At 30.7% G+C, this 13235-nt stretch overlaps 1 protein-coding gene across 6 annotated transcripts in view; it reads right to left on the bottom strand.

The window, feature by feature from the left end:
- The window catches only part of LOC143235828 (polyamine-transporting ATPase 13A3-like), a 96747-nt gene extending 88937 nt beyond the window's left edge, over positions 1–7810 (bottom strand). For 3 of the 6 annotated variants that reach the window (XM_076474046.1, XM_076474049.1, XM_076474050.1), the window contains exons 1-3: positions 7495–7706; positions 3977–4143; positions 3227–3312 (exon numbers count right to left, since the gene is read on the bottom strand). In XM_076474046.1, the coding sequence (XP_076330161.1) occupies positions 3227–3312; positions 3977–4007 (117 nt within the window). In that variant the 5' untranslated portion in view covers positions 4008–4143; positions 7495–7706. Of the gene's footprint in view, positions 1–3226; positions 3313–3976; positions 4144–7494 lie in introns of all 6 variants that reach the window. The other 3 variants (XM_076474051.1, XM_076474047.1, XM_076474048.1) reach the window with 3 other exon arrangements.
- Positions 7811–13235: the final 5425 nt, after the last annotated feature.

Here is a 13235-nt window from a genome sequence, read left to right as displayed (position 1 = left end):
TAAGGTTGCCCGTCTACAGGAATTCAAGTCCAAAGTGGTGTGTGAGTGTTGGACCCTTGACAACCAAGATCCTCTCCTCCCTTTCATGGGTTACCACACACAGCAAGCATGTGGGTGGATGTTTAGATCCCAGAGAAGGTAAACTGAAAGAACAGTACCTTCCCTGGGAAGGATGTTAATAATGTTAGATCTTTTCTCTGTAGATCATTGTACTGAAGCCTCCCTCTGATAAACTCATGGACCCAACTTTGGAGATGAGTGTTTGATAAGAGAAACAATCCATATGAAGGGCAGGAATTGGTAAACCTGATGATATGGGGAATATGTTCAAAGAAAGCAACACATGCAGTCAAAGAAAGGAAGAAGAAAGTTAAAAAGGAGAATCCAAAGGAATTCTAGCAAAAGAATGTGAACTGCAAATATGCCAGACTAAAAGGGAGAATAGAAGCCACATCCCTTAATGCATTAGAATCTTGCCAACTGTGAGACATTGAACCATAATAGTATGGATAACACAAATCCCCATCAAATGCATTCAAGTAGCAGAATGAATGGTCCCAAAGAAGATGGTAATTTAAAAAGTCATCTCCCAAATTGCTAAGATTGTTAGGTAAGTAACAGGTAAATTTTATTTAACTGGAAAATCTAACCACCCAAGTTGTTTATGTAAGATGCAGACAAGTATGTTATGATCACCACCCCTGTTCAGAAAGAGCTAACCAAAGCCAGACATTCGAGTGTTAGTATTATTAAAATCCCACAAAATACAGAAGTTGGATATAAGGTAGACCACTCGAGAAAAGAAATACAGAACCAAAAAAGGTCCTAAAAACATGGCACAAAACTGGCACTGATTCACATGGTGAAAAAAAACACCTAAAATAGCATCCTGAGAAAGAAAAAGTGAAAACATGTACTGTGGGCACTCTCAGTCCTGCAGAAACTGCCCATCAAACTGTGATAAAAGACTATACATTAAAACAGGGAAGAATTATGAAATGACAGAGTGATATAGAACTCCAGGTAGCATTGAACACATACAATGACTCGAGGAACTTTTGGTAGGTAAATAAAGAACAAGAATGTGCCAAATATGGAACATGAATAAAAATGGGAATGACTCAGAATGCAACTATATTCTAAAGTGTGAAGTGTGTATTAAAATAAATGTATGTATAAGATGTTATGCATTGGTTAAAGAAAACAAGATATTTAACTTAATTATTCATTGAGATATGTGATGAACTACAGGTAACTGAAAATAACAAACACTTGTTAAGACTAACTGAACTGTGCAGGACAAAGTACATCAATAAGCTCTAATTTAAAAACCTTAACCTAACAATGATACATACAATAGTGGGAGAAGTAGTTTCTGTGGACCCTGGCTCCAGGAATCCATACAAACAAATTAATATGAAGAACTATAAAAGATAAATAATAACAAAACTGAAATAGATGTTATATAATGATGCAAGTGCATACTGACAGTATCATAAGTTTGAGATGTCATACTTTGAACAAAAAACAATATAGTTAATCTAATTTATATCCCATTATGATGAATTACAGGTTATCCATAAATTAAATAAGATAAAAGATAAAAACCAATTTTTTTTTCAATTCTGAACTTTGTTATGAGCATTGACCAATCTAACCAAGTTTAAGTTCTTGAACACAAATGATGACAGATAAAATGAGTAAAAAAAAAATTCAAAATCCATAAGTATAATGCCTTATCTTTACAAAGTCAGCAGACCATATTTCCAAATGCATGAGCCCCCAAATTCAAGTCAAGGCCCAACAAAGGTCAGCTCACTGGCCAATCAATCTATGGAAGAAGTAAAGCTAATAATTCCCCAGTCAATGACCATCACCTGAAACCTGAGTAAATGTGCTTATAGAAGATATATTTAAAGTAGTAGCTCAGAATTCAGAAATCTCCATTCAAAATGAATACCCAAATACAACCATGTTGTCAGCAAGAAATACAAAGTTTAAAAATTTGTAATGAAGTATCAAGTTGGGTAACTGGGTAGAAATATAAACTAATTCCACTTTAGAATAAGTTACAAATATCACTATTGTGTAATAGACAGTAAACTTGTTGAGAAAAATTGATACAAAAATACAAAAAATAAAACAATACTTGAAGAGAACACAAACTGCCAAACAAAAAGTGAAAGTTTGGTAGAACAACATAGAGGGAGTCACCTAGGTGTATGGCACTGATATTGGTGGAGGTTATGTGACAATTTGCATGCAAAAATCAGTTAAACTATGTGAATCAAGAAGTGCACAGGAGTTAAAGGCTTGTGATATTCAAAAAACTTTTTTCCAAATAGAGGGCACCACTGAACAAGTATAACCATGTGTGTGACCAGATGTAAGGTACTTTCTTGGAAGGTAGTTTTCCATAAATTGATGTTGAAGAAGCAGCTCTTACAGAAAAACTTGAGAAATTTTATAACAATAAAACTCCTTATCCTAATCAAACTTATCTTCAAACTTTGAAAAGATCAGCAAATAGTTGCTGGACTTTTAAGTACTATTTTTCTAAATTACCTTGAAAACAGTAAAATTATTGGAAGTTTCCCATTTGATCCCTATTTTTAAAAGTAAATAAAACAAATCTGGAAATTTAAAACTATATTAAATTAATTACTGTTATATATAAGGGTGTTGCCTAAACTCACTTAGAAAAAGGATTTGAATATTTATCTGTGGTCAAAAGAGCAAACATGATTCACAAATTTGTCAATACAAATTCTTAACTATTAAACAAACTAATTTTAGTCATTAAAATATTGTGAAGGCTTCATTTAGAAGATAGAAAGAATGATAGTAGATTAAAAAGAGTATTGAAACACTGTACTTATTAATACCTAGTTTAAATTATTTTAAGTTATACAGAAAGATTTGTCTTGGACTTGTTCTTTTTGAAGCACAAAAGAATTACTTGGGAATAATTCAGGTATTACAAAGTGTCTGGGGTTTTTATAATTTTTCTGTGGATTAACTAAGTGAAGAAATGTAAAGGTTGGAAATACAAACTTGAATATTTGGGATAAAAATTTAAACTCTTAATGTATAGCTGTCACATATTTTTGTTGGTTTTTAAAATATTATTTTCCTTGTCATTTTCTTATGCTCATTTGTCTCTTCACTAATTCTTATAACTTGATAAGACATCAACTAATAATAATATATTCAGATGTTAACTCACTCTTTGTTCATCAGTTCCATCATCAATTGTACTAACAAAACGTCCATCAGCTGCATTTAGTTTTCTGTATGGTACATGTTGAAGTTCTTATATATATAAAAAATACATATATCATCAATACAGAAAACTTTTGTATAATTATATATATTTTCAAACATTTTAAACACTTCACTGTTAAGGATTAATTTAGAAAATGACATTTTGATTTGTAGATATTCATACACAAATGTGATATTTTATTTCCCAAAATGGTAGATATAAATGCCACTGCTAATGAAAGCTGTATGAGAATGACATTGTCATTAACATTTCAATTACTAGTTTTAGAAGTAATAAAACCAACTTACATAACAGGGGATTAAAGAAAAATTCTGCTTACATGAGTGAATAGATCAATGCTACAATGTAAAAATCCTTAGTAATATAAACCTATTTAAACATGTGCTTTATTACTAAAAGTGTATAGTTCTAATAAACACAAATTACCAACAATATATCAGTTCACATGTACCCTTCATATTTGGACAAGGTAAGAATAGTGAAATATTTGCATAAAATTGAAGAACAAGAACTAAAATTACATGGTTCATCTAGAATGATGACTTGCACACATGCAAACAAAAAATAAGAGATAGTGTTAATCTATTAAACAAAAAAAAAAAACTACAAATAAGTACAGGTCAGGTTTTCTGGAAAAGTAACATATGCATGCTAATCCAACTAGAACAATCAAGATTTAAACATACTCACTATTATCTCTACTTTGCATTACATGGGACATTTTTATTATCAGTGACAATAAGACAATATAAAGTTGCAGGCATCCCAACTAGACACAAAAGCCTTAAGATTAATTATTTTGTTTTCCAGTGTTATTATAGTTTGAATATTTTTCACTTCTCAATTATTTTCATTACCTGGAAGAGAAGAAAGAAAGAAATGAATTACATATTTTCATCCATGTCTATAACAATAATAAAAATGTTAACAGTTTGTAACTAAAATTAGTAATGCACTATACTATAAAATGAGCAGTATATAAAGTGTTTCTTTGTTATTCCATTCAGATAGTTTTTAAACATGCATGTTCACTCCAATATTTAGAAATATGTATTCCTTAAATTTTAATTGGTTTACAGTATTCCTTTAGATTTGTAAATTACTGTTCCCAGATATAGTTAAGAACTGCCTGATATGTTTACTTAAGATTTCAGTACAATACATAATTTATCATTTCCCTCAGAGATGGCTAGCAAACAAAAAATAGCTACTTTGCATGGAGATGTAAGAGGATTATTTCAAAATTATAAAACTAAGTGACAGCATTAAATTCTTAAGATATTTCTAGTTAAAAAGAAAATGGTAATGGACAATCCTACTCAATTTGTAAGTTACACAAATATTTGGCACATGAACTTTAATTATGGTAAATTCAAGGTAATACAATTGAGTAATCATAATTTGAATCACATTCAATACAGTTGAGAACCAACTCAACAGCATGGCTCAAAGAAGGATCTTGACAAACTAACAATGTAAGTTACTCAAGCCATCAAAACAGTGTTCTGTAACAAGTAGTAAAATTAACTGAATGTTAATGTATTTATAAGTATATTAATTGCAACTCAAAAGAGGTAATTATCTTTCTATTTAATTCACTAATAATGTCTCTCTTGAAATATTGCCTAAAGCTTTGATCTCCTTTTTTAACAAAAGATGTTAATTTATTGGAAATGGTTTGCAAGAGAGCTGTACAGTTGATTCCAGAGAGGTTGAAAGTTCATAACTTATTTTAAGAAAAAAAAGTAGAACTTACTGAAGTTTGAAAGTCAATAAGATAAAGTTTTATCTTGTTTTGTCTGCCCATAGTTTATTTCATAACAAAGTAGAATACATCTCCCCTTTTACTTTGAGAAATACATAAGTAAGTTCATTCTTAACATCTGATTGTTGACAATATGCATTTCATTTATTAATATAACATGAATTAATGCATTTGGGTTTTCAACAGAAGTATTTTATTAAGACTACTTTGTATCTCACCTTGTAAAATGTCTCAGGTTACCAAGTAAAGTGATAATTTTATGTTAATGACTCACATTTTGATAGAATAAATTGTTTAAAGATGCAAAATGTCTAATGATGCAAAAGGTCAATTTACAGGTATGATTATTTGCTCTTTTTCTTTAAATACTAAATATCTAATTGAAATTGTAGTGTGAATCAACTAATTTTTAACAGTGGAATCTGACACTATGAGCATTTTAATGTTATTTTCCATATTTAAAAATCAACAAAAATCTTTACTACTAGTATTTAAGTGCTATGTAAATAAGTTACATTCTGTTATTTCTTTTAGTTTCATTAACAAGATTATTGGATAACACACTCAAATATATATACATTCATGTGTTATCCAATAATCTTGTGTGTATGCATGTATAAATACACATTAATAAATTTATTTTTAATCCTGAGAATTATTTTGCACTACTAATTTGAAATTTTTATTTAGAACTAATCTAAACATTAATACTGGCCAGACCTCCTGATATATCATCAGTCTATAAAACAACCAGAAAGGATCCACACTATTATTTCAGTTTGCTGTTGATAAAAAATATTTTCCTAACTGATGAAATTAATTATTCATTTTTATACCCAACTATCTTTATACTTCCATATTTTGTTATTTATCAGTTAAAAAGCATTGCACTAATATGTTAAACAAACATTGTATTGAAGGTGGTCTGCTGTACATATTTGCATCAGTGAACAGTTATTTATGTATTGTGAACACTTCTGTACATCATTCCCTGTTTGTACTAGTCCAAATATTACTGGATTATAGTAAAAAACTGCTAGCAGTAAGAATACCCAAAAAATGAATACTTTTTTGTTTATTAATGCTATGTAATCATTACAGTCTTGTTTCATGAAATTGTATGCTGTTAGTTCAACTATTAAGTATACTGATTACAGAGTTAATTTTAACCTTTGATTTTTTGTAGTAGTTTGTTTTGATCACAAGTAAAAAAAAAAGCACAAAATTAACAAAGTTAAAGAATACAATACAATGGATAATCATTTACTCAAGATACTTGTTTTACTGTTGTTATAAAAAATTCAGCAGTATGAAAAAGTATCTTAAAAACAACATAATTTATTGGAAAACAACAAACTGTCAAAACTATTGTGGATATGAAAATGTAGCAGATCCAAGTATAATAATTATTCTTGGTTCCTTCTAATTACATCTGACAACCATTAATAAAAAAGTACATAGCCCCCTTGCCTGTGGATCTTGTCAAAGTTAGGAATACCTAAGCAACTGGGGATAATAGATAAATGTAATATTACTTATGTAGCCAATGACTAAAAATGTATATGAATAATCTACATTTTAAGCAATGTCAGTAAAAATACAAATCATTATAAAATCAAAAGTTTTACCACTATACTCATGTCACATCACTAGTATTAGTACCACTAATATTCCACTCCTTCAGCAATATTCAACAGTGACTTCATACTTATCACTTAGATCTACATTTCAAAATAACATCCTTAAATGTGTGTATATATACACACATATATACATACAATACTTTGATGTTATTCTGTAAATTAAATTCTTTTAAAGATACTATACTATTTTACTTGTCTTGACACTTAATATTAGCATTCTTGCTCATTACAGACCAAAGAAAAACTAATAATTATTAGTAGTAATACTTAGTGAATTGTAATAACACACTTTAAAATTTTACTTTAAAACTAATCAATGGCTGTAAAAACAAAACCAAAACTTTTTCTGTATTTGACATTCTTCATGTCACCCTCACATTGAGTATTCTTAAAATCTAATATATTTTAAAAATTTATACAACCTTCCCTGAATTTTGTTGAGACCATAGGTTTACTAGAGGTAGTCTTATCAAGTACTGCATTGTTAATAATATTAATAATGCATAAATAGTAAATTTACTATTACTTATGTGATATATATATATAACATTGCTTGAATATTTTTAATTTATATTTAAACCTGAGGACTAACATTGACAACACACCTTTACTTCTCTCATCTAGGTAAAACAAATGCTCTACAATCAACCATAACCAAACTAAATACATATTAAATAATAATAATAAAGGTAGCAATACTAATAGTATTACATTAGATCAGGGTTAGATCTCAACTCATTTCAAATTCTGTAATTCTTTCCGCCTTAAAACACCAAACCAAATAAATCTTTAATTCTTACCATCCATAACAATCATCAACTACCTGATGCTGAGTAAAACAAGTGATTATTGATTAAAGACGCTATCACAAGCATATAAGCATAAATTTGATAAGCATCAAATGTATTTTCTCAAAACTGTCCTAATTAACAATAATTAATTAACTGTACACATAATCACTTCTATTCGCCCAAAACATACTACGAAATACACTGTACACTCACCTTCACAACCACACAGCTCATTTCATCCCTCTAGCGTTCTTTTTCATCAAAATAAATCTTAAAAATACTTATGATATTCTATTCGTAACAAATGTAACAAAATTTAAAAACAGAATGGCTCTTTCGGTTCTTTACATCGTCCTATGCTCAAAGTTAGCCCTTGTTATTTAAATATTTATATTTTAACTTCATTAATCTTCAGCATACATTACATCTGTAGGCAAACCTTTTCAAAGACCAAATACCACTACAATTTGATTTAATTTGGTTTTGTTTGTTTTTGAACAAAGCCATACAGATGTATACATCACGGGAAATTGAATTCCGTATTTTAGTGTTGTAAGTCTATAAACTTATCGCTGTCACTCTGAGGGAAATATAAATTTGTCTTAGCCAATGATGACCACTTTTCTACCAAAGTTTATATCTACGTCCATTAGTCTTACCATTCTCACTTTTGTGTGTGTGTGTTTTCTTATAGCAAAGCCACGTCGGGCTATCTGCTGAGCCCACCGAGGGGAATCGAAACCCTAATTTTGCGTTGGAAATCCGAAGACATACCTCTGTACTAGCGGGGGGCCCATTCTCACTTTTAAATATAAAATCACATTATACATCGTTTCGAACTTTTAGCTCAATTAACCATCAAGTTAACAGGTTTGATCCTATTTGAATAAATACACTGTGGTTGTTTCTCGCGTATCCTCGTTCGCCTTTCGCTTGTGAACACATCTACTGAGTGAACTGGTTCGCTTGTTCTGTGTACTGTTGGATAAATAAAGTATTTTGTTCATTGTGAAACTTGTTTTCTACCCATATTTTCGGTTTAATAAGGTCAGAATCCAACTTCATTCCGTAATTCATTTTCTGCCAGATCACTTACAAGAACTTTTGTTACTCTTACCTGTAGGAAATCGAAGTACTTAAAACATCACGGAAGTGAGTCGTTAAGCTCGCTCACAAAAAAAGACAACCAACGTAAAATCCAACTTTAAAATATATAGCCCTTCACAACTAAACACCTACCCAACAAATATTTCAAACAATATGCATTCATTCAGAAGATTGATATATTTACAAGTGGCGCTATAGCTTATTATAGCTTATATAAAGGCTATTGACTTCTAATCTGAAGGTCGTGGGTTCGAATCATCCTCGTTCTCTTAGCCTACACTGCTAAATTAAAGACGGCGAGCGCAGGTAGTTCTCTTATAGCTTTGCACTAAATTAAAGAAAAAGTAAAATTTATGGTAGCAGTGTTGTTGTTTGTGTTCTATAGTGTGGTGTGATATTAAATCATGATAAAACAGATGCATATGATACGAAAAACTGTATTGTTTATACACACGCTTTGTAATAGAAAATCCTCCAGGAAGCTGGCAGAGAAAATTGTAATATTTAAATGAGTTCGTAATGGAATGTATTATCACATCAACTACTACTCTTGCTGATACAATGCCACTTACGTGTATCATCGGTTATAACATGCTGCCATGAGAATTCGTGAATTATTTATTACAGCTGTTCACGTGATACTGTGCACGAACACACTGGCATATGAATGAGCCGCTTCAACGTGTTTTAACAATTTTTATTTAAGATAAGCATTTTGAATTTTGTATGGTTACTGTGTAAATATACATAAAGAAATTTATTTCGTTGATTTCAGTCAAAAGGATTATATAAAGGCTATTATGCCATAAAATAAATACAGTTCAAGTTCTCTGATTCTTTTATAATACACAATTGGGTTACAACGATAGGCTTAGAATAAAGTGTCCGTGAGACTATTTTACTCCACCTTTCCTTACTGTGTTATGCAGGCGTGCAATACATTTTCTACCTTCGTATTTTAATGTAATGTTTTTCAAAAAGTTATTCCGAATCTTCGCAGTTTTCACGTAATACACGGTCCAGAAAACAGTTAAGTTGACTTCATTCTAGCTACCTTTGTTCCTGTGTTGTTCTCTAGAAATAATACTTATTCTGTCCTAAAGAGGATATTCCTGTAATATTGCACATTATGCAAGAATATAAATAATAGTATGATATTTGATTGCAAACCAGATGACGTATCGACGTTACAGCATTTTGCATGCTGAATGAAAATTTACATATTGCTGAGGATAATCGTTTGAAAATTAAATATATGTGATCTTGTTAGTAGTGGTTAATTTTAATTATATTATTTTACTTTTCAATAAAACATGCCGTGGCTAGATTTCATTAATTCCTCGGTTCTTTTGTCTCTGTGCCAATTCCCATATTATTTTTCACTTAATAGTACAACCAAATTTACGATAACATTCGTTTGTATTTTTAGCAATGATGTTAAAGTCGTGTCAGTGACAACGTGTTTTGGAGGCTATGGTTTCATATGTCCTTGAAACTAAAATTTTCTACGCATGTGTGACACGTTTGGGTGACGAATGTCTTTGCCTCATTTAGATAATAGTAAATTGCGCGTGTAGCTCAGTTTATTAACAAATTATTTACGTATATCGCCTATCGTTGACAGCAAGAAACAAAACACACACAACAATAAAAAATCGTTCTTTGAATTTTTGATCATTTACGAGTTGCTTTACAAGTCATTTGGTGCCTCAATGGATCAGTGGTAAGTTTACGGACTTATGAAGATGTGCGTGGTAAAGTGAACGCAGATAACCTACAATGTCGCTTTTTTGCTAAAACAAACATCCAGGACATAATCTTGTCGGAACATTGTGTTTTTGTAATAAAGTTCTTTCATTACCAATTAAGTCGTCTTGAAGCTTGAGTTTCTAAACAGGAGATTTCTCTTCATAAAATTTGAAAATATTTAACACGTTTAATTTGCAAAAGATTTCTAAAACGATTTAATTTATATCCGAAATGTCATTGTGTTATTTTCATTATATGCAACATAAACATAACAATACGCTATGCCAATTGTATTACTTCATTACTTTCTCTCTTTCTCTCTTATTAATTTCATGGAAGGAAAAAAAAATGCGTCCTTGGAATTATGATGATACTTAATAGTATTAACAGCCATAAAATTCAAGACACGTGAGAAATATAATAATATTTTCTCGGTACAAAAAAAAAAAATACATTATAAATTTTGTTACATAATGGTTGGTTTATTAGTTTGAAGTTAAGCACAACGTTACACCATGGGTTATCTGTGTTCTACCCACCACGGGTATCGAAATTCTAGCGTTGTAAATTCGCAGGCATGCCATTGTGCCACTGGGGAGCGTTATAGAACAGAAAGAAAACTTATCATTAGATACAACGAAATAATAAAACCTAAATGATACGAAAAAACATGTTTACGAAAACTGAATCTCAAAACCACGTTTGTGTTTATTACTTGTTGTTCTTTATCAACTTTAAACTTCAATTATTTGCGAAAAAGCAAAAGGTAGTTGACTGACTTGATAACTAGGAATCTAATATGATAAAATAAAGACGGCTTGAATGGGTAACAAATAAAACTATTACAAGTTCTACGTAGTCTTTGTTTTGTTTTGTTTGTGAATTTCGCGCAAAGCTATTCGAGGGCTATCTTCGCTAGCCGTCTCTAATTTAGTAGTGTAAGACTAGAGGGAAGGCAGCTAGTCATCACCACCCACTACCAACTCTTGAGCTACTCTTTTACCAACGAATAGTGGGATTGATCGTCATATTACAACGCCCCCACAGCTGAAGGGGCGAGCATGTTTGGTGTGACCGTGGTGCGAACCTGCGATCCTCAAATTACGAGTCGCACGCCTTAACCCATCTGGCCATGCCGGGCCTCTACATAGTCATAAACGTACAAAGTTTCGGTGAGGTTTTATCATCATGAAAGTATTACCTTAGAATAATGCTCTAGGTATAGATAATTCATTATCTTGTATTCTTTATAACTAGAGAATCTATCTTGTATTAGCTATATATAAATAATTATTATATTATCTTGGATTTTGTACGCCTTAAGAATTGCCATCTTGTGTTATATGTATTTTGTTGTTTATTCTATTATCCTGTAGTATCTATACGGACAGTCATTCTTTTACCTTATTCTATCGGTAGCGAGAGATTTATTCTGTTCTCTACAATTATCTGTAGACGCATAGGTATTGTAATATGTTTTCTGTATCTTAAGAGTTATTGCTTTGTGTTATCTACATTCAGATATTTACTATCTTGTATTATCTATACCTAGATGACTATAACTTTGTATTCTCTCTTTAAATATATTTTGTATTTTCCATATTTAGAGAGAGATTCTGCCATCTTTTAAACAGAATAGGTGTTCTAATATATTGCGTGTTTCTATATTTGGAAATATATTATATCATCTCTTTATCCAAATAGATGTTATTGTATATTTTGTATTTTCTATACCTGGGAGAAATATTCTCTTATTTTTTATTCCTTTGCTGTTTTTCACTTATGGATAGATGTTATCAGATGTAATTCCATGGACCTAGAGAAATATGTTATAATATCTTACTATCTTTCTCCCTCCATATTTTGGAGGGCTATTCTACTAACTATTGTATTAGCTTGAAAGATTTCACATTACTCTGTGTCCTTCTTCGTAGAAATAACAAAATATTTTCTGATGCTCACATAAAGACGATTATATAAACGTCAGAATTTGTGATTCATATTAAAGACACATCTTTCCATTTACAATTGGAAAAATCTCTGACTTGGACAGAGGAGATGGTTAACAAATCATGTTTTTATTGTTGATTAAAATACCCCAGAATGGATGGAAAAGCAGACACATTTATTATACAAATACATTTAAGATAAGTAATTTACTGTTGAATGAATTCTGTTAAGCCTCGTACCTAAGGAAAACTATGATGCTCAGCTGCTTTCCTGCACATACACCTGAAAAAAAACTAATATGCTTTAAAATTATCCTAAAAAATAATGTCAAATCATCACCATAATAGAATATTGTATCGAAACTCATAGGCACTTCATATTAAATATTAAATCTGGATCTGGTTTTCGATTACAAATCACCATTAAATAAACATCGGAGAAAGAAAAGACAAACGAGTTCTAGGTAAAAAAAGCTGAAGATAACTAGTATAAGATAGACAATATCAGTTAAAAGTGTTTTGGATGTGAAAGTAAACTGTCATACTAATACTTTATTTGAATTCAACAATTTAATATTAACTATTTTTGAAATGTGTGTAGTGAATGACAACGAAATTATTGAAATACGACTCATTTCAGACTTATTTCAAGCGTAAATCTACACTGTCCAAGACGGGTATTCGAAACCTCAATTCTAGTGTTTGTAAATCAGGAAATTTGTTACTGAACCAATGCGGATTTTTTCTCTCTTTAAACTGGAAGACATTATGAACCTTAGCAGAAAAATAACTTCTACTTTGAAACACATTATTTTGTTATTAGTTCTTTTTTTATATTTAACGAATTAAACCCTAGCATGACATAGTGGTTTGGGCCCTCTACTCAGTATGAGAGCCGCAGGTTCGAATCCCAGTGACCAAATATGCTCACCGTTTCAGTTATGA

Source organism: Tachypleus tridentatus, chromosome 12 (assembly GCF_004210375.1).
Source record: "Tachypleus tridentatus isolate NWPU-2018 chromosome 12, ASM421037v1, whole genome shotgun sequence".
In the NCBI taxonomy this organism is placed as follows: domain Eukaryota; kingdom Metazoa; phylum Arthropoda; class Merostomata; order Xiphosura; family Limulidae; genus Tachypleus; species Tachypleus tridentatus.
Note: the sequence above shows the minus strand (reverse complement) of the source record. Positions and strands in the feature narration are given on the sequence as shown.